This window comes from Euprymna scolopes, chromosome 29, assembly GCF_053919585.1.
Source record: "Euprymna scolopes isolate OS-2025 chromosome 29, ASM5391958v1, whole genome shotgun sequence".
Taxonomy (NCBI): domain Eukaryota; kingdom Metazoa; phylum Mollusca; class Cephalopoda; order Sepiida; family Sepiolidae; genus Euprymna; species Euprymna scolopes.
The window spans coordinates 130812-152500 of NC_136510.1; the positions used below are offsets into that span (position 1 = coordinate 130812).

At 34.1% G+C, this 21689-nt stretch overlaps 1 protein-coding gene across 6 annotated transcripts in view; it reads left to right on the forward strand.

Moving 5' to 3' along the window:
• Nucleotides 1-11490, forward strand: part of LOC145252420 (N(4)-(Beta-N-acetylglucosaminyl)-L-asparaginase-like) — an 83829-nt gene extending 72339 nt beyond the window's left edge. For all 6 annotated transcript variants that reach the window (XM_080111812.1, XM_080111811.1, XM_080111814.1 and 3 more), the window contains exons 7-9: nt 7912-8019; nt 9269-9402; nt 11311-11490. In XM_080111812.1, the coding sequence (XP_079967938.1) occupies nt 7912-8019; nt 9269-9402; nt 11311-11417 (349 nt within the window). In that variant the 3' untranslated portion in view covers nt 11418-11490. The remainder of the gene's footprint in view (nt 1-7911; nt 8020-9268; nt 9403-11310) is intronic.
• The last annotated feature ends 10199 nt before the right edge of the window (nt 11491-21689 follow it).

A 21689-nucleotide genomic window follows, 5' to 3' on the forward strand; every position in this document is an offset into this window, starting at 1 on the left:
CATTCTACATTATGGACATTGAAATCACCACAAATGTGAATATTAGCTGAAGGATGAGCAGACAGTATGTGGTCAATTTTCTCAGATATACTCTTAAAGATAGTAACCCCACTGTTATGGGGGCGATAGAGGGCAAATATAAATGCAGTAATGTAAGCTGGTGCAACCCGGAAGCACATATAAGGTAAATTAGGGTCTTCTCTGGAGATATCCCTACCACATGGAAAGCCATCTTTAATGTAGGCACACACTACATGCCGATGGCGATCTTGGGGGTCAGATTTAGATGTTAAGTTAGAGTATCCTTTAATTATGAACTTCTCTTGGGAAGCGGTCGGCCCTATGCCAGTTTCACTTAGAAAGAATATGTCCAGTTTTGTCTCCTGTAATTGTGTTTCAGCCTCTGGAATGTTGGAATGTAGACCCCTGATGTTGGAGAAGGAGACATGGTAGTAGGGGTCTACGTTGGAGAATGGGGTTCTAGGAGCAACACCATCACAATCACAGTATCTTTAGAGGAAGGAGTTCCTATTTTTCCCTCTAAATATATGGTCTTCCCACCATCATCAGTCAAAACTGGAAGGAAGTCTACACTTTTCACATATTCTAGGCTTACACTGCCCTTAACTGACTCATATACAAACACCGATATAGCACTAACTTTCCTTTATTAGAATAATAAAAAAAATAATAATGTCTCCCTTGGAAAAATCCCCTTCCTCTGATTGCTGGCCCGCTAATTCTCTTATTCCAGAATTACCTCATTCTAAACAAACATTTCAAAACAGTACATTATGGTGTTGATTAAATTCATAAACTTTACTGGTTTTATTTATGTCTTTTTATTGGCAACTACTTTCTTCTGTTTTTTTAAAATACGTTTTTCTTTGCTTTAGTGAAGACATATTTTTGGTTTTGTTTGTGTTTAAAAAGTTAGTTTGCTATTTTTTTTATGCTGTATCACGGCATTGTTTACCTACTAATAACAAACACTAATCTGCTTTTTTTTAGGCCTATTACGTTTAAACAGCCTTTGAAAAAAAAAATTTTTTACAGTATAACTCAGCATAGTATAAACACATTATACATAGCATCTTTGAAGTCTTGATAATCACTCAAAATTTAAACATTAAATACTGGAACCCTAACAATTTTGTTACAGTGTGCTCTAACAAAAGGTTTAGGAATTATTGTTATTGCTAACTCTTTCCTTGAACACACAGAACTAACATTAAATGTAATCAAACACATATTACTCTTTTCTTGCTTAGATGAAACACTCTCAAAATATAAATACAGAATTATTCTGAGAATGTAAATACGCACAAAATACTGACACGTCACTACTGCCCACCCCAAAACGTAGATAAAACTTTTTTTCTTTTATGGGTACTAATATTTAATTTTGGATTATGGAGCGATTATCCAGACTTTACTGATGCTATATTTTATTTTTTTCATTTTTTTTCCTGTTGATGATTAAATTTAATTTTATATTCTTGACCGATTACCTAGACTCCAAAGCTGTGACTTATCATGTTGACACTCTATTTTTAGGACTGATTAAACACTTGCGAGTAAGTCAGAACACAAAAATATTATTCGGGTAGGTTGTAGTCAGTACCTGCCGGTTATTGACCCAAACCAACACTAATTGCCAGTAATCAACAATACTGACAATCACAGGCATTGGCTTCCACTAGTTGCCATTGGGAAAAAAATACCCAAGAGTGGAAGCTAGATTCTTTTATTTGGGCCATGGCCACCAGTGTCCGCTAATTTTCAGGGACAGCAGTGGCCACCTTAACAACCATAGTTTAATTTGTTTTTTTTTGGGGAGGGGGGGAGGGGGGTGTTTAACAATTCTATTCTGGATTTGTCATGCTTTCACTAGGCAACGCTGGTTAACGGGTCCTGCTAGTAAATAATAAAGGCCCCTCTCCAAAATCAGTGCATTCTGATTGGATGACCTATGATAATTCTCATATTCCGGATTCCAGTTCTTTGCTTTATAAACGAACGGTTGCTAAAATTAAAATATGCCGTCATTAAGAGACATTATTTCACCTAACATCAAGTTTATTTAATGCATTTGTCATTACAGTCATGTAAGATCGAAAAATACAAGAGAGATAAAATTATTAAACGAACATGCCATAAACAATTTACTAACTTTCTTTTATGAAGTTTAAACCACGCTATCCACTATAAGAATCTTCTTTGTTGTCCTCGTTGTCAAAACATCAACCAAAAAATTACACAGCTCTTGCAATCAAATTTTTTTACCATTGTACACATTTTAATATTATGCTTTCTTAAATTTTTTTTTATTACATTTTCACCCCAAAAAAGGCACATTGCCACTTTGATGTAAGGGGCTACTATCAGGGACATAAGCTACTGGGGTACTACATGGGGAGTTGGGCAGCAAGATGTCAGGTCACGTTACACTTGAACATCTGCATGTCAGTACAGTTGGGGAAGCAGGAACCCGGAAGGGAATTCCAAAGTAGCGGTTCTGGGGAAGAAACTACTGGAGTAGAAGGCTCTCTGACATCTAGGGATCTCTACTGTGAAGGGGTGGGATTTAGCTGCTTGTCGGGTTTGTTGGGGGTATTTACATTGAAGGGGGTACAAGTACTTGCAGTTCGTCGGAGCATTCACCGTTAAAATACTTGTAGAACAGGTAGAGGGATGCTACATTTCGTTGATGGGACAGAGACTGAAGATTAGATGACAGTTCAGGACCTATCAGGTTGGCGACTTTCTTTTGAACCTTGTCTAGGAGTGAGAGACAAGTAGCAGAAGCACCAGCCCAAATATAACAACAATACTCCATACATGGGCGAATGGTGGCCTTATAGAGGTACAGGATACTTTCGGGTGTTAGTAGCTTTCTAGCACGGTAAAGAGAGCCTACCTTCTTCACAGTGGTCCTGGCAATGTTCTCAATGTAATTGTTCCAACTCATGTTTCCTGTGAACGTTAGGCCAAGGAGTTTAAAAGATGTACTTTCAGATAAAGAGACTTTGGCTATTGCTATTGGTGGTAGAGAAGGTTTCTTGTAATTATTGAAGGAAACAAGTTTAGTCTTGGCAGCATTGAATGTGACCATCCATTTTTGTCCCTATTTCACTACAGATTGGAGGTCATCCTCTAGTTTTTCTGCCATTTCTTTAGATATGTGTTCATTTGTTTTCCTGTCGTGTCTGTTATAGAGTGTGATGTCATCAGTATATATATACCCATCTCACAGAAGTTTTGTCAGGGAGATCATTTATGAATATTAGGAATAATAGAAATCCAAGGATAGACTCTTGAGGCACTCTCGCATTTATATCATATTGTTTAGATGTACGACCATCGAGGACAACCTGGATTTTTCTCTTATCTAAGAAGGATTTAATTATATTAAGTATTCTTCCAGTGATACCGTATGATCTGATTTTCCTGAGGAGATCTTTATGCCATATCCTGTCAAAAGCCTTAGACATATCTAGAGCTACCGCTCTACCCTCCCCTGCTTTGTCCAGTGAATGGTATATACATTTAGAGATTACAGTTAGGATGTCTACTGTAGAACAGGCTTGCCAAAATCTATATTCTTGGTCGGTCAGAAGTTTCGCATCTGTAAGGTGATGGACTAGAGCTTGGTTAATTATGGACTCAAATATTTTAATGAAAAGTGGGAGGAGGCTAATGGGGCGATAATTTACTGGGTCAGTTCTTTCGCCAGAATTCTTGAAAACTGGTACAACAGAAACAGTTTTCCAGCAGGCAGGAAAGCAAGATTCATTAAGGCATTTGTTGTAAAGTTTGGAGAGAACTGGAGCTACTTTAGCGGAGCCTTTTTTTTAATAGCACAGCCGGGATGAGGCCAAGTCCACATACTTTTGAAGTGCCTGAGAAGGAGTGATTTTCAGATTGTCTAATGTGGCGTCTGTCTGCAAAGGAAAATCAGAGAGGGGGTGGTTAGCAGGGTCCAGTGTGAAGTTGGAGGCAAACAGACTAGCAAGCATGTTAGCCTTCTCGGTTGCTGAGCAAACAACATCATGATTGTTTGATAGTGGGGGAATTGTTGATTGCCCATTATTTACTACACTGTTGTAGATTTTCCAGAAATTACGGATTCCTAATTTCTGTGCTTTGATGCATTTTTTGGTGGTTTCAGTAAATTCTCTCTTAGCTGTCACTATTTCTTTCTTACAGTTACTTCTGGCTTCTATATCTTTCTATTTTAACTGGACTTATGTAAGTTAAATCTGCTGTATGCATGTTGCCTTTGACAGCTGCACAAGTAGAATAAACCATTGGGGAGAGTGGGGCTTGCTATAAAATTTCCACACAGGAACATGTGCTCCAATTGCTGTTTTGAACCATTTAGTGGTCTCATTTGCGCACTGTTTAGTAGGAAGTGAAAAGATATTTTGCCATGGGACATCTCTGATGAGATCCCTGATGGCTTCCCAGTCAGCCTTACATTTGGAACCTTTAACACACACTATACACTACAACACTATCCTATCTATTTCTTTTTTTGTCAACAAGATTTTGTGTGTGTGTGTGTGTGTGTGCGCGCGCGCATACAATACAAATACATCATAGTGGTCAGACTGCTGTTCCCTTCAATTAGACGGGATCAACATTGTGTGTAAAGGGGTTACTCTTCCCAGTTTCTTTCTCTCTATCTCTCACTGCACATATTTTCCTTTGCAAATGATATTTATTTTAGTTCATGCATGTGTGTGTTTGTGTGTGTGTGTTTGATTCTGTTGCTTATCAAGTGTAGCTTCAGTCCACATAGTCATGCTAAAAATTGAAATAGCATTTTCTTTGATCTGTCACGCTTAAGTCTGAAATAGCATTTTCTTTCATCTATCACCCTTACATTTAAACAGCATTTTCCTTAGTCTGCCACACTTAAGTTTGAAATAGCATTTTCTTTGGGCTTTCATGCTTAATTTTAAAATAACATTTTATTTGATCTGTCACACTTAAGTTTGAAATAGCATTTTCTTTGGTCTCTCACACTTAAGCTTGAAATTGAAGTTTTAGATGTGTCTACAAATATCTATAAGAGGCTCTGTCTGTATTTTGTCACCTGTTTATTCTTAGCTTTTAATTTTTATGATCTTCATGTTAATTGATTTAGCAAAAGTAATTTGAGAGTTATTTATAGAGTAGTTCCATTGATTTCTTCGCTATGTTTTTTATACTTTTAGACATTAATTTGGTCTATAATAACCCCAAATGAACGAATATTAGAGTAAGTTATTTTGCGATAACCTGATCGAAGTCATACTGAATCAGAATCTGAAAGGTTTTTAAGTGTATCTTTGCTAGTTTCTAAGTTTTAGCCGGACAGACAAACAAATTTATTTTATGTAATAGATTTTGTGTGTGACAAGTATTCATCTCCAATTTTGTATGCCAAAAATAGTGAAATCTGAAAATTTCAAACAAAATAATGTTAGCGCTTTTTCTCTGTTGGCCACAGTTCACATAAACATAGATTGGTCTTATTCTATCAGTCCTTAGCTATAGGCCTCTGATTTTAATGTAAAAATCCTTGGGTTGAGAAAATACACCTGAACAAAGCTGGAGGTTATATCTGCGGAAATGTTGTGAAAATAACAATCAAGATCAAAATAGTAGTCCAAACAATTTCAATTATCAATCTTCATCTCAAAAATTTTGAGACACAATTTAATTTAAGTCTTATATTTTTCAATTTAATTTTTGCTTAAAGAATTAATTTTTCACTTGCTTTAAAATCACTATGAAATTTAAAGTAAATTTAAAAACTATTTTAAATTTTTACAATGATTTTAAAATGATTATAATGTTACTTATTTAATTATTAATAAAAATGTGTGATTAAATAATAATACCAATCATAATGAGTTAAAGTTATTGCAAAATAAGTTGAATTCTAATAACGTATGTAGATGAAATCATCTGTAACAATTTTCTTAATCACTGAGAGTTTAAAATAAAACCAGTAAGAATACAATATAAATTATTTAGGAAATTATGATTTAGGTACTGATGTAGTTTCAGTTATATACAAACATAAATATCCATTATAATAAGATTTCTTAATTTTAACTTTGTTTAATTTCTTAACAGATGTATGCATTATACTTAGTGACTGCCAATTGATTGAAAGCTGCTTTTTCTAAAGCTTATTAAAATCTATAAAAATCCGTTATTTCTACACAACTTTTGGTTTTATCAGAAAGATAAAACTCTGAAGTTTATTATGTTAAAAGAAGAATGATATAATACTTTTCTATAATGTTTAATAGAATTTAAATTTTAAATTTTTCAAAAAACACACTTAACTCAGTTTTTGCAGAATGTAAATAAAACATAAATATTTTTTAAAAGGTTTTTGAATCAATTAAACTATTTTTTTTTGTCTAAATAAAGTTTACTATGATTGGCTATAAGAATATGGAAAACTATTAGAATATAATTACCTTATATTTTAATAAATTCAAATAATTCCATTTTTTATCATGAACTCGTACATTTTACCTACCGCCACCATCTTGGATTTAAGGTATGGGAACCCAGTCATGTCTAAATATTTTTTTAAACATTTTCATGACTTTTAATGCAACTAGACAGGCAAATACATTGTTTAAAATAATTGAATTGAATTATAATTACAAATGCCATTTATGGTGAAATATGTTATTTTTAGCTTTATAATTTTTCTTTCATAATTGATCAAACAAGCTAATTTTCCTAATACTTGTTAAAAGTTAAAAAAAATTCTTTTTTATTTTTACATCAAACATAAATTTTTGTCATTATATTTCTCAGTTTTAATATCACTTTTAGTCAGCTTTTAATTTCATGATTAAAATCATTTTTCCTTTCTCATTTCTAATTAATAATAACCAATGAGTCACACTCTTTTCCCATAAACTTGATGTACTGTATTTTCCCCAATTCTTTATTACATAAATCAAGTTGATAAAGACTTTCATTAGAATTTGGTGGCTCTTAAAAGGGCCGTTTTTGGTAACCCTCTGGATGGATGCAACTTGTTGGGATGTGACAACCATCATCTATGGAAATGCATATCTTCATAGTTATAGTTAAGTTTCAAAATGGGAGATGACAATTTTTTGTAAACCGTAACGGGCTACCATATTTTGAAAAAGTCTCACGTAAAACGACACTTGCAGATATAATTAATACTTATGATTTTCACACCTTGTTTTTATTTTTAAAAAAATTTTTTTGTATCGATTCTTTAAAGCATTCTTTATGTATTGGCACATGGAAAGTTTACACATTCTAAAATTAAATTTTTAATTTATTTTTAAAGATTTAAAGTATGCATATTTTAGCGTTTTCATAAAAAAAATATTTTTTTATCCTTATCTGAAAGATAATAATTGTTGATAACATACTCAATGAATCTCACACTTCAAAATGTAAAATATAAAAAAATTAAACACATTCAAAATTCGAATTTTAATCTTGGATATCGAAGGCAGCTTGTGAAATTATTATTTTTTTTGTTTTTCTGCACACATTTACCCTCCTACCACAAATAAGTTAATGGATCGCTTGGACTTTAAAGTGTCCAAAAAGGGACAAATGAGGAAGGGGGATATGAAGGCCCCAAAAATACATTTATACAATGAATATGAAAAAAAAAAATTACACGCATATAAAGTGCATTCTTTACTTATTAATCTGTAAAAATTTTATATTGATTAGATAATTACCTGATGTTTGGTAGATTTTTAAAGACAGACTCTGTTATGAAAATCAAAAACACTCCATAAATTTGACGGTCACTATGGTAAGCAGTATTTATTTTTTGACATTTCATTTATTAATGTGAAGCCTTATTTTCTGATATTTTTGTTTTTTGTTTCTTTCCATAAGGAGAGTTGGAGATTCACCCATCATTGGATCAGGAGCATACGTGGACAATGATATTGGTGGGGCTGTGGGTACTGGTGATGGGGATATCATGATGCGATTTGTTCCAAGGTAACTTTAAAGGAAACAAAGAAAAAAGGTTGATTTTCTTTTAATTCAAAATTACATATTCTCTTGTTTTTTTTTTTCCTTTTGGACTGTAATTAGCTTCATAGATGGCATCATGAAGTTATGGAATTAGTTATTCCTAAATAAAATACTATTGGATAAAGTGTTTTCATTTATCACATGAAGTGTTCATGATTTAGGACAACAAAATTAAAAAAAAAAAAAAAAAGAAAGAAAAAAGAATTTGTCTTTGCAAACCAATAACCGCCGGATTCGAAATCATCACTGTCACCAACCTTCGTCTGTCTGCCTTTCCCCGAACTAACCTGTCAACTCCTTTTATACATGTCTCCCACGTGATTTCGTGTGATTTTGTGTGACTTCCACCAGAGCACACCTTTTAAAACTATGGGTGCCATCTTGATTTTTCTTTCTCTTTCGCTCAACCTCGCCCGACACACACGCAGTAAGACTTCTGTTCATTTGATCTATTTTTCCCTTTCTTTTTCTCCTTTCTTTCTGCTAACTTTAAACAACATTACCCAAAACTGTTGAAAGCAATTGAAATAGGGATTTATGTGAGCAATAACTGCAGCACTTTATGGCATGTACCACAGATGGAGGCTTTGTTTCTGTTGAAATTTCTTAGAGGGTTAGAGTTAGGGTTTCATCTTTTGTGCTCACTAGTGAATTGTTATTTTAGTTGACTTTACAAGCAACATATCAGCAAGCAGTGATCGCACATAATTCAAGTCAACTACCAGCCTCTCAATAAGAGCATTATACTTCTTTTGGGCCTATAGTTTGCTCTGTATATACCTAACTTTATGTATATCCTGAAAAAAAATACACATCCCAATATGGATAAAACTCACAACGGAACATTTTGCACCACTTTTATGTCCCCTTACAAAACTTAAAATCAATATATAATGATACTAAACATTATATCTAGAATTATTATTCCAATTTTACATGTTTTGATTCTAGAAAAGTTTAAACTTAATCTTAATAACTTGTAATAAGAAATTGAAATTCAGGGAATCTTGCTCAATTGATGTATAATAAATATGTGTCAAATTTAATGCCAATTTGGAAAAAAAATTAACTTTCAAATTGGAGTTGGGGGTTGTGCCTATATTATAATTCCAAAAAACCCTTTAAAATTTAATTTTGAAATAGCATTTTTATTGCTAAACACTCAGCTGAAATGGCCACATTTAAGAATTGATTGAATGTTGTTTCTTTGCAGTTTCCATGCTGTTCATTTGATGCAGAATGGTTTATCCCCGGAAGAAGCTGCATCTGGTGCCCTGAAGCCAATTATTAAGAAATACCCACACTTCAGTGGAGCCATTGTTGCAGCTTCCATCTCTGGAGAATATGGTAAGAATCAAATGAGTATTTGATTAGAAAACGGTTCTTTTATATGACGAGGATGCAGTCAATAATTCATGTTTCTCTTTGGTTTTAGAGCAGTCACAAATTTAACATTGAATTTAAATTCAAGTGTAAAATAAATATCTGTTCATCTGTTTACAATTTAAAAAACACTTTAGAATTTTGAAAACTATGATGTAAACAGATTTCAGTCATTGTTCTATATCTTTTTCCATATAATAAAGCTGATTTGTCTCCTGCATCTACAGTTCCAATTGGAAAATAAACAAACACTTCCTTAACAAATCTTTCACAATCTACATACAGCATTTCCTAAACTTTGTTTCCTAAAACCATGAGTACACTTTGTGCCCATATACAAATTATTACATTTATTCTGAACAAACTGCCTCTTTCAAATCTGTTTTCTTACAAAGAATGTAGCAAAGACTTTTATGCTCTATCCATTAAGTTCTCTCATGCTCCTCAATTAATTAGTCAAAGTTCATTATTTCTATAGCACCAGCCCTTCTCAGATATATGAATTTCCAATATTGCAATAAACAGACATATCATAACTTTTAAATTTCATTAAATTATTATAAAACTATTACATATATACATTTATTGCATTAAACAGATGATTCATAATTAATACAATTCTTTAAACTATTAGGAAACGAATCATCTTTAAAAAGTTATAAATAATATAGTCAAATATTATTATACTTACACTTACAGTTATGAATAATAGTAGCTGTTTCATTTCAATTTTCAGGCAATAACATATATTTTTAACTTCTCATTTCATTTGGCATAATTGATGCCATTTTTTCATAAACAGTCGGTATATTTCTTATCATTTAAGTAATTTAATAAACACTTTCTATAAAACTGCTATGGTGATTACTTAGATTAAAACCTTTTTTCAAAATAAAAATACAGAAAAATCTTTTTAAAAACTTTACGATGTATATACCTATCATGGAACTTTCTGGGAGCCATTAATACTAATAACAAAGTTGTCACTAAAAAATAACAACAAATATATATTATATATATATATATATATATATATATATATATATATATATATATATATATATATATTAAACATTTGAATAATACTGGGTGCAATGCCATTTTTATTAATTGTTGAGGTTTTTTAAACGTATATTATTAAAAAAGAAAAATGAAATGTGATAATATATGTCGAAACTGTAAAAAATACCTCAACAATTAATAATAATGACATTGCACCGAATATTATGAAAATGTTTAATAAAATTATGTATCCAGAAAAATCTTTATATATATATATATATATATATATATATATATAGTTCAAAAGTTAAAGTTTACAAAATTAAGAATTTTGAAAACTTAAATTGAATATATAAATATTATTATTAATATTTATAGGAAAATCCTAATTAGATGAAAATCCTCAATATTCGAGACAGAACATCGGTATATGGAAGGAAGTTAAAATTTTGCAAATTAGCAATTCAAGGATAAGACCCATTCTTTGAAACTCCATAGAATAAGGAAATACTCATCTTTAATTTGTATCCCTTATTTCAAATAATAAATGTTGTAAATGCTAATTTACAAAATTTTAACTTCCTTCATATACACAGACACACACACACATATATATATATATATATATACATATATATATATATATATATATATCCGATATGAAAAACTCCAAATAAACCATATATAATAAATTTAGTTTGACATTCTCAGTCTTCTCAAATCTGAATAGGTTTGCTTTAATTTTCCTAAATTTACTGGCAATCTTTTTAAACAAAACAACCGAAGTTCAGAAAAAATTACTTCAAACTGTAAAATAAAAATTTATTCAAATATAAACTGTTTTGAAATGGTTTTGCTTTACTTTTTTAGGTGCTGCCTGTCATAATTTTGGAGGGGCAGCCCAGTATACTGTGCGGACTTCATCTATGCAAAATGCCACAGTATTTTCCATTAAATGTTCCATGAACAATAAATAGATGATATTTATGCCTCATTTGTTCACAACAAAAATTTGATCTTAAAATAAAATTTTCAAAAACATCTGACAAACTCCTTTTTTTTTTTTTAAACATGTAAAAGGTGTTGGAGAGAAATTTGTCTTAAACATCTTTTATAAAATTTTTACTTTATATAATTTTTGCTTTTATAAGTTTTTTTTTTTTTTTACATGGGGTCCACCACTTATCAAGGCCCAAAGGCCACTCAGGGATAAGGGTTATTGCGTGTACAGTAATCAATGAGATAGTATTGTAGTAATCATAAGTATTGGGTGGTTAGATAGAGTGTCTTACTTAAGGGGGCGGTTTGTCAGGAGTTTGTTTATGTTGGACTTGAAGACGTCCAAGTTGTAGTCAGGTGGGAAACAGGCAAGCGGCAGAGAGTTCCACTAGTGTGCAGTTCTAAGAAAGAAGCTTTGCTCATGGAATCTACGTTTGGATTTAGGCACAGATAAAGAGTGGGGAAAATTATTGACAGTAGTTTTAGCCAGATGGGTGTTTCTTGTGAAAGATTGGCGAGGGGGGACGAGGGATTGGAGCTCAGACGAACACCTGGCATGGAAATAACGATAAAACAACGTCTCTTCTGTGGGAGAGAGGTTGCAGGGAAGAGAAAAGGGCATCCTCTACTAAACCACAAAGTCTATTTTGTACTCTGTCAAGGCAGGATAGGCTGCTTTTAGCAACTCCTGCCCAGATGTGGTAGCAGTACTCCATCCTTGGACGTACTTGGCTTTTATACAGATAGAGAATTGCATCAGTAGTGAGATGTCTTCTGAAGCGGTAGAAGGATCCCACCATTTTCCCAGCATCCCTGGTAACAGATTTGATGTACGTGTTCCATTTCAGATCAGAAGTAAAGGTCAAACCCAGAAGCTTGTCAAAACGTTGAGCTTCCCCAAGACGAGAGCCATTTTAATTGATGCCAGATGGGGATCAGAGTATTGATGATGTAATGATAGAAGCTTGATTTTGAATGAATTAAAAGTGACCAGCCACCTCTTCCCCCATTGTACCACATGCTCAAGATCAGAGGAGAGAGAATTAGAGAGAACTTTCTCATTTACGGCCTTTGATGTGTTGCCATAGATGTTCGTGTCATCAGCATAGATGTCAACGAATGATTTAAGTATGTGCTTTGGTAAATCATTGATGTGGATCAGGAAGAGAGTTGGGCCCAGGATGGACCCCTGGGACACTCTAGCATTAATACTGTGGGCCTCTGATTTCTGCCCATCAACCACTACTCTTATGAACCTATCAGAGAGAACTGATTTAATGATTGAGAAAACATTTCCAGTAATACCGTAGCTGGAAATCTTGTGAAGTAGGCCCTTATGCCATACCTTATCGAAGGCCTTCAATATGTCAAGAGTAATTGCCCTGGAAAGGAAACCTTTGTCAAGAGATTCACTAATCCTATGTGATATAACCATTAGCACATCTGCTGTAGATCTTGCAGAGCAGAAACCATATTGCATATCACTAAGAAGGTTGTTTCTGTTGAGGTTTTACTTATATAATTTTCTGACTTATTATTTTGGTTATTGTTATCACATGGATTCAGCATTTTGTCCTTTGGTCTTCTACAAGTGCCTTGCATCATAGAATTTTAAATGCAATGCTTTATTAGAGTCCTGATGCTACATAGTTTGAATGCCATTTCCCAGTGAATTTCTGAAATCGTCTTGCTACATTTGCTTAGGCTAGAACATACAGCCTCAGAATAATCTTCAGACTTTAACCAAAAACATAATCATCTCGATCATATGTTCAAAGTATAAAGCATTTGTGAGAGGAAAGATAGAGAAAGTAAAGCAGGGCATTCAGAATATGGCAAATGTCTAATCGAGGTATTCACTTGGTTGCATGTCTTTGAACGGTTTCCATATGATCAATATTTTGAGCAACATAGATGTTCTAGACTGATAATACAAATATTAACTCTAGTTGTGTTATAGCTGCATACAGTTTTAAAATGGATGGTTGAATGGCGAACAAAAGTCTTGCTGAGTGATGCCAAGACACTCTTGCACTTCTTGACAGCTTTAGTGAGGTGCTTTGTCCAATTCAAATTGTTGCTGACAATAATTGCCCAGGTAATGTTCAGAAGAAACCTTCTTGGTATTCGTTTTGTAGAGAGAGTATGTATGTTGGATTTTTTCTCTGAAAATGCATGGTGATACAACTTGTCTGAAACTTCCATTTGAATTGCCATTCTGTGAGCCATTGTTTGATCTGGGTCTGATTACACAACAATTTTGTAACACATAGAGAAGAAACTTGAATGACAGTACAATAAAAAAAATTACGCTAAAACCAGGCCCAAACTCAAACAAAACCAACCTGCCTTCTCCCTTGAGGCTTGCATTTACGAACATCTGTGGGCTTAGAACTAATTTAAATGATGTCGAAGCATTTCTCCTAACAAACACCCCGGATATCTTAGCACTGTGAGACTAACATACACTCATCCATCCCCTCTAACTACTTTAACATGCCTGGCTATCTCCTACTCTGCCGTAAGGACTCTGACAGACATATGCTCGGACTTGGAGTCTACATTCGTAACACCCTCCCCTTGACTAGAGAAACAAACCTAGAATCGGACGATCAAGCTTTTATGTGCTTTAGACTAAACATACAACATAGCATTAGCTACTTTTATTTTCTCTACCACTCTCCCTCGACCCAGGACTGCACCATAATAAACAAAGTCTCTGACAGTATAGACACAGCACTCTCCCTCAACACTAGCGCACAAGTACATGTATTTGGTGACTTTAATGTTCACCACAAAAACTGGCTTGGATTCTCTACTTACACAGATGCAGCGGGCAGCACAACACATAGCTTTGCTATATCTCACTCCCTATCACAAATGGTTACGTTTCCAACCTGTTTCCCTGACCAGCAAGAACAACATGCATCACTTCTAGATCTGTTTCTGACCACAGTTTCCGAGGATTGTATAACAAGTGCTGACAGCCCACTCGTGAATGCTGATCATGCAGTGATAATGATTGAAATTGCCCTAAACTCTAGATCCAAAACTGAAGAGCCGGTGCTCAAAACAACAAGATATTATAAAAAGGCTGACTGGGAAGCCATCAGAGATCTTATCAGAGATGGGGAAATATTTTTTCTCTTCCTGCTGAACAGTGCGCAAATGAGACCACTGAATTGTTCAAAATGGCAATTGAAGCACATGTTCCCATGCAGAAATTTTATAGCAAGCCCCACTCTCCCCAATGGTTTACTTCTACTTGCGCAACTGCCATTGCTCAAAGGCAGCATACATACCGCAGATTTAACCGACATAAGTCCAGTTCAAACAGACAGAACATAGAAAAGAGATAGAAGCTAGAAGTAACGTTAAGAAAGAAATAGCGACAGCTAAGAGAGAATTTACTGAAACCACTAAAAAACGCATCGAAGCACAAAAATTAGGAATGCATGACTTCTGGAAAATCTTCAACAGTGTAGTAAATAATGGGCAATCAACAATTCCCCCACTAACCAACAATCATGAGGTTGTTTGCTCAGCAACCGACAAGGCTAATATGCTTGTCAGTCGGTTTGCCTCAAACTCCACACTGGACCTTTCCAACCACCTCCTGCCTGACTTTCCTTTGTGGACAGACACCACGCTAGACAATCTTAAAATCACCTCTGCTCAGGTGCATGCTATCATAAAAAACCTTGATACTTCAAAAGCATGTGGACCTGATCTCATCCCAGCTGTGCTAGTAAAAAAGTGCTCAGCCGAAGTAGCTTCAGTTCTCTCCAAACTCTACAACAAATGCCTTAATGAATCTTGCTTTCTGGGCTGTTGGAAACCTGCTTCTATGCTTCTAATCATCTAGCAGGGACGTTTATCTGTGAAAGAAAATAATTCTTAATGATTGCTATGAATTAATTTCAAACTTTGATAATTTAAAAGATGTAAGAATAACAAAACAAATGAATGCAAATATGAATGTACTTACATATTATCACATTTTTATTGAATTATGTATTTTGATGACATACTCTAGCACAATATTTAAAAAATATATTTTTAAAACAAAGGGCAAATTTTTAATAAGTTGAACCAGAATTGTTAAATGAAAACAGATTTATGGTGTTTTTTTATGTGAATCATGTGTAATATTTATGAATTACATAATTCTTGACTGATTTTTTCATTTCTGTAGTTTATTAATAATTTATTGTTTGTTTGATAAAAGATAAATAAATGTTCATAGTTTTGTCTACTGAAAGTTGGGTATTTTTGCTAGTACACAATAATTCCTCTTTAAAACATTCACAGGTGCTGAGACAAAATGTTGTCTGGCAAATTCAGTTGAATAAAAAATGTGTGAATGGAAATGAAGAAAGTGTGAATCACATGAATATGATGTCATTCTCACCTATATGAATTAGAAAGGATTTTGGAAGTAAGTAGAGAGTGACTATAAAGTGAGCCAAGAAGTGAAAGAATCGGTAAAATGAACTATGGTCTTCTGTCTTTTACCATTCCTCATTGTATTGATTTAGATTCGATGCCCAAATACAAAAGAAGACTCTCCAATCATTTGTTTGAAGTATGTTTTGATAGTTTGAATTAAAAGGAGTATTTGACATGAAGTCAGTTTAATGTGGGAGGAAATCCAGCTCCTCTGAGGGAGTACTAGAAGATTATGAAAATAGCCATTATTTCCTTGTAGGGACATCTCGAGGTAACAAACAATAAAACAACCCCCTCTTCCAAAGGAGAAGGTAAGGCCTAGGATTGAACCAAACCACATATCATAAGCTCGAATTCCGAAGCAAGTCAAGCCTTAGTTTCAGAATGTGTCAGGTTTTACTCCTATGCCATGTAAGTATAATGAAATATCGTCCAGCGCAGTTCATTTGAATAGAAAACATCACATGAGAGTCGTCTTTTCATGCAAAAAATACACAACAATTAAAATGGGTTTCAACATAATTGTTTCATGTAAAGTTAGTAAAATGAATGACAGAAGATTTGTGTAAAGAAACAAAGACTGGAACCAAATAATTATCTTTCTTGCAAAAACAAAAGAAAAAAATATTTGTGTGGGTGAAAAGCAAAAATTTTCATTTATGAATATAAAAATATAAAAGCATTTAATGCTTAAATATTTAGTGAGGATCAATGAATGAAAATTGTTTTTATATTTAATGAGTGAAAAATTTACCCACAGGTACAACTTTTACTCTCACTTTTATTTCAGCACAAGAATCTTCACATTAATAAAATTGTGCAACTATTTATTTTGTGTTTCTAGTCTTTGTGATTTACTAATTTTTTTTAGTATTTTTATTTACTATTATTTATTAGTATTAGTATAAGTATCTTTATTTAGTATTAATAAAATATTTATTGAAACTAAAAAATATTAATAGTGTAAAATAAAACGATTTTCTAAATTCGCACAGAAATCACTTTTTCCATAGCTACCAACGTAATAGATGCACTGAGACTAAAGCTGCTTTTAGGTCTGCCAGCAACCACTGTAAAAGAGTAATAAAAAATGCAAGAGAGCTATATGCCCAGTCTGTTAAATCCAAGGTAGCTGATCAGCGGCTTGGATCCCACCAGTTTTGGCAAATAACAAATAGGATCCTGAACAGAAGTGTGCGTTCTATCCCAACCATTATCAATGGACCAGAGGTCATCTCGTCAGCGTCAGACAAGGCCAAACTATTTGCAAAGAACTTTGCAGCTAATTCTACCCTATGCGACGAAGGCCATCAACTCCCCATATTTCCTCCTATAACACAGAACAAGCTAGGTAACATACAAATATCCGTGCATGAGGTCGCCAAGCTAATAAAGAACCTAGATTCCAGTAAAGCAACTGGCCCTGATGGCATCCCAATTATAGTGTTAAAAAAGCTTCAACCAGAACTTGCTCCCATACTTACGAAACTATTTAAGCGCTGCCTTAAGGAGAAGTGCTTTCCGACTCCCTGGAAGACTTCATCAGTTTGCCCTGTATTTAAGAATTCAGGTGATAAGTCATCTCCCTCTCAATACAGACCAATAAGTCTCCTGTGTGTTATGAGTAAGTTGCTGGAATCCATATTAAATAGAGAAATAGTCAACCACCTCAGCAGGAATAACCTTCTTAGTGACACACAATATGGTTTCCGCTCTGCAAGATCTACCGCAGATGTGCTGACGGTTATATCCCACAGGATTACTGAATCTCTTGACAAAGGCTTCCTTTCTAGGGCAATTGCTCTTGACATATCAAAGGCCTTCGACAAGGTATGGCATAAGGGTCTACTTCACAAGATTTCCAGCTACGGTATAACTGGAAATGTTTTCTCAATCATTAAATCATTTCTCTCCGATAGGCTCATAAGAGTAGTGGTAGATGGACAAAAATCAGAGGCCTGCAATATAAATGCTGGAGTCCCTCAGGGGTCAATCCTGGGCCCAACTCTCTTCCTGATCTACATCAATGACCTCCCTAAACACATATTTAAATCCTTCGTTGACATCTATGCTGATGACACGACCATCTACGGCAACACATCAAAGGCTGTAAATGACAAAGTTCTCTCTGATTCTCTCTCCTCTGATCTCGAGCGCGTGGTTCAGTGGTGGAAGATGTGGCTGGTAACCTTTAATGCATCTAAAACCAAACTGCTATCCTTACATCATCAACGCTCTGATCCCCATCTGGCATCAATTGTGATGGATGGCTCTCGTCTGGGTGAGGCCCCATGTTTTGACAAGCTTCTGGGTTTGACCTTTACTCCTGATCTGAAATGGAACATGTACATCAAGTCTGTTGCCAAGGTCACTGGAAAGATGGTGGGATCCTTCTACCGCTCCAGAAGATATCTCACTACGGATGCAATTCTCTATCTATATAAAAGCCAAGTACGTCCAAGGATGGAATACTGTTGCCATATCTGGACAGGAGCTTCTAAAAACAGCCTATCTTGCCTTGACAGAGTACAAAATAGACTTCGTGGCTTAGTGGGGGATGCCCTTTTCTCTACCCTGCAACCTCTCTCCCACAGAAGAGATGTTGCGAGCCTGTCCTTGTTTTATCGTTATTTCCATGGCAGATGCTCGTCTGAACTCCAATCTTTGGTCCCCCCTCGCCAATCTTTCACAAAAAACACCCGTCTAGCTGAATCCACTGTGAAAAATTTCCCCCACTCTATATCTGTGCCTAAATCAAAACGCAGATTCCATGAACAAAGCTTCTTTCTTAGAACTGCACGCCTGTGGAACTCTGTTCCGTCTGCCTGCTTCCCTCCGGACTACAACTTGGATGTCTTCAAGTCCAATGTTAACAAATTCCTAATGAACCGCCCCCTTAAGTAAACATTTCAGCAAATCTCCTCACTAACGTAATGTACTTGCAATAACCCTTATCCCTGAGTGGCTTCCGGGCCTTGATAAGTGGTGATCAATGTGTAAAAAAAAAAAAAAAAAAAAAAAATCTTTTTAAAAAATATTATTAAAATATTAAAATCAAATTTAACAGAATGTATTTCCATTTCTTTGTAAACAGGCCAGCCATGTTAATCCTTGGTTAATAATTGAAAAAAGAATGATTTAATTCAAATGAAATTTGAAAGAAAATTGGAAACCTTTAAATTATCAAATAGAAAGTCATTTAAACTGATTTTAAAATTTTTTTTCAAATCCTTATCTATTAAAAGATTGAAAGTTCTAGAATGAATTCAGTTTAAGTGGTAGAGAAATTCAGCTTCTCATATGGACACTTATCCAATCATTTTATAAATTAAAACATTTATACCTTGACTAAATTAGTTGTAGTTTTATAGCAATTTCGTTCAGTTTATAATTTAATGACAAAACTGTAAAAATGAGAACAATTTGTTTCTTATACGTGGATTTATAAGACCAAAATATCCAACCTTGATTGCCCTTTGGGGCCCATGACACAGTGGATAGAGATGTTGAATTTCTATGGTTCTAGGTGAACATTGTCTGAAGATAGCAGTTTCAATCCTACCCAAAGTCGGCCAGAAGCTTAGTTGGCCAAAACGTAGTGTGACGACAACAACTATGAAAGACAGTAATTGCTGAGAGTGCAGTTAGGAGATTCAAAGTTCCTATCCCGTTGCAGTAACCGCCTGACAAAGGCCAGAGGAATAGTTGGCCGAAATGTTGTGAAACAACAACTTATAGATGAGGATAATAGATTGCAATAAATGAATTTTGTATTTTCATTTTACATAAAATAGGCACAGTGTTACGGTGAAAAAAGGAGTATTTTCCAGGCACTTACATCATAGTGCACATACGTTGGCATGTAAAAATAACATAAAAGATTGCATGTGCATTTATTCAAAGTTTGCATTAACAAATAGTAGCATGATATAAAATAAAGAAACAAACAATTAATACAATTAAACACACATAATTGTTACTCGAGTAAGGAACTAGCGTAGAACATACAGAGTTTACTTACAATCAACGCATGAAGATTTCCCTGTAGTACCGCATGCTAGACCCGAAAAAAAGTCAGTTTCAACAGTGAAAGGCCAGCAAAAGGAGGTAGGGTTGCCAAACTATCATAAATGTTTGAAGTTAAATTTTTAAAGAAAAAAAAAGACTAATTTGTAAAAGTGAAATCACACTTTTAGACACCTAAAGGCCAAATTGAAAATTTTCTTTATTAATGCTATATAAAGTGTAGTGATATGCAAATTAAGTATAATTTGCATATAAGCAGATAGCTCATATTTATAAACCGGCACCAACTAGAACAGGTGGTTGTTGAACGCTTACTTACACAACATATCAATGGTGTCGCCGATATGATATTCCCTGGTCTTTGAAGACCCAGAATACATAGATACTTGGATTCGTTGCTTTGCTGCTAATGCGAGAAGCAAAAAGTTAAAAGCCAACAAAAAACAAGGAGGAAGAATGAAATCCCCAACTTGTTCATGGCTTACACTGGTAGTGAAGCAATTATGAAGGTTGCTACAATGGTTTACCCTCAAGATCTAGAAGAAATGACTTTCAAAGAAATAAGTCAGGTTATCAAGGGAAATATGAGGACAAAGAAAAGAATGGTGATTGCAGAAAGGCCAAGTTTATGGCAATGAAGCAGGAAATGGATGAACCGATAGTAAAATATTTACACCGGTTAAGAAGTGCGAGTAAATACTGTGACTTTGAAAAACCATGAAGAACAGACAACAGAAGAGGACTTAATCCAACTAAGATTAATTGAAGGTATGCATAATTCGGCACATAGATATAAGCTAATGGAACAGTTACAACTTACAAACATGCCCTTGAATATGTGTCTAGAAGTTATACAACAGCAGGAATTAATACATACCTACAACCAAAATAAAAAAATCTACAAAGAAATAATGGCTGACACGTACATGGTAGAAATGAAAAGAAAAAGCTGTGGAAAAAATTTATGAAAGGAAAAAAGAAAAATGGCCAGCATTTGGAAAAACATGTTTAAAAAAGAATCACTTCAAAGAAGTATGTAAAACGAAAAATGTGGAAAGAATAGATGAAAATAGATAAATTTTTGATGTAAAGAAGGATAATATACAAAATACTGGATCAAGGAATGGAATACAAAAATAAAAATGAAAATCAACAATTGTGTTGTTGAAATGCAGATAGATACTGGCAGTGAAGTATAATTCCCAGAAATTTGTGGGAAAAAATGGGAAAACCGCGTTTAAAAAAAAGCAACGTACAATTACATCAGTTTGATGGTTCGGTTATAGCAATTATGGGTTACTTTGAAGGTTCAATAGAACTAAAAGAAAAATATGAAGTGGTACCCATTATAGTTACAAATTGCCGAAAAATGCATGGACTATTGAGGAATGATGTATTAAAAATAAATTCAACGAAGTTGTTTAATGAGATAGAAATGGAAAAAACAGGAAAATTAAAAAATTATGAAGCTAGCCTGAAATTAAAAGAAAATGCTACTAAAAAGCGAGAAAAGTACCAGTTCATTTATTACCGTTAGTAATAGTTAAGTTGCGAAAGTTAATAAAGGAAGATTTATTAGAACTTGCCCCTTCAGGAGGAAGTAAATGGGCATCACCCAAGACAGTGGCTTGAGAATTTGTGGAGATTATAAAATAGGGTGAACAATAAAGTTTGCGCTGACTCGTACCCTATTCCGAATGTGGAAGTAAATTTACATAAACTTGCCGAAATGAAAGTATTTTCGAAGATAGACCTAAAATCAGCTTACCAACAAA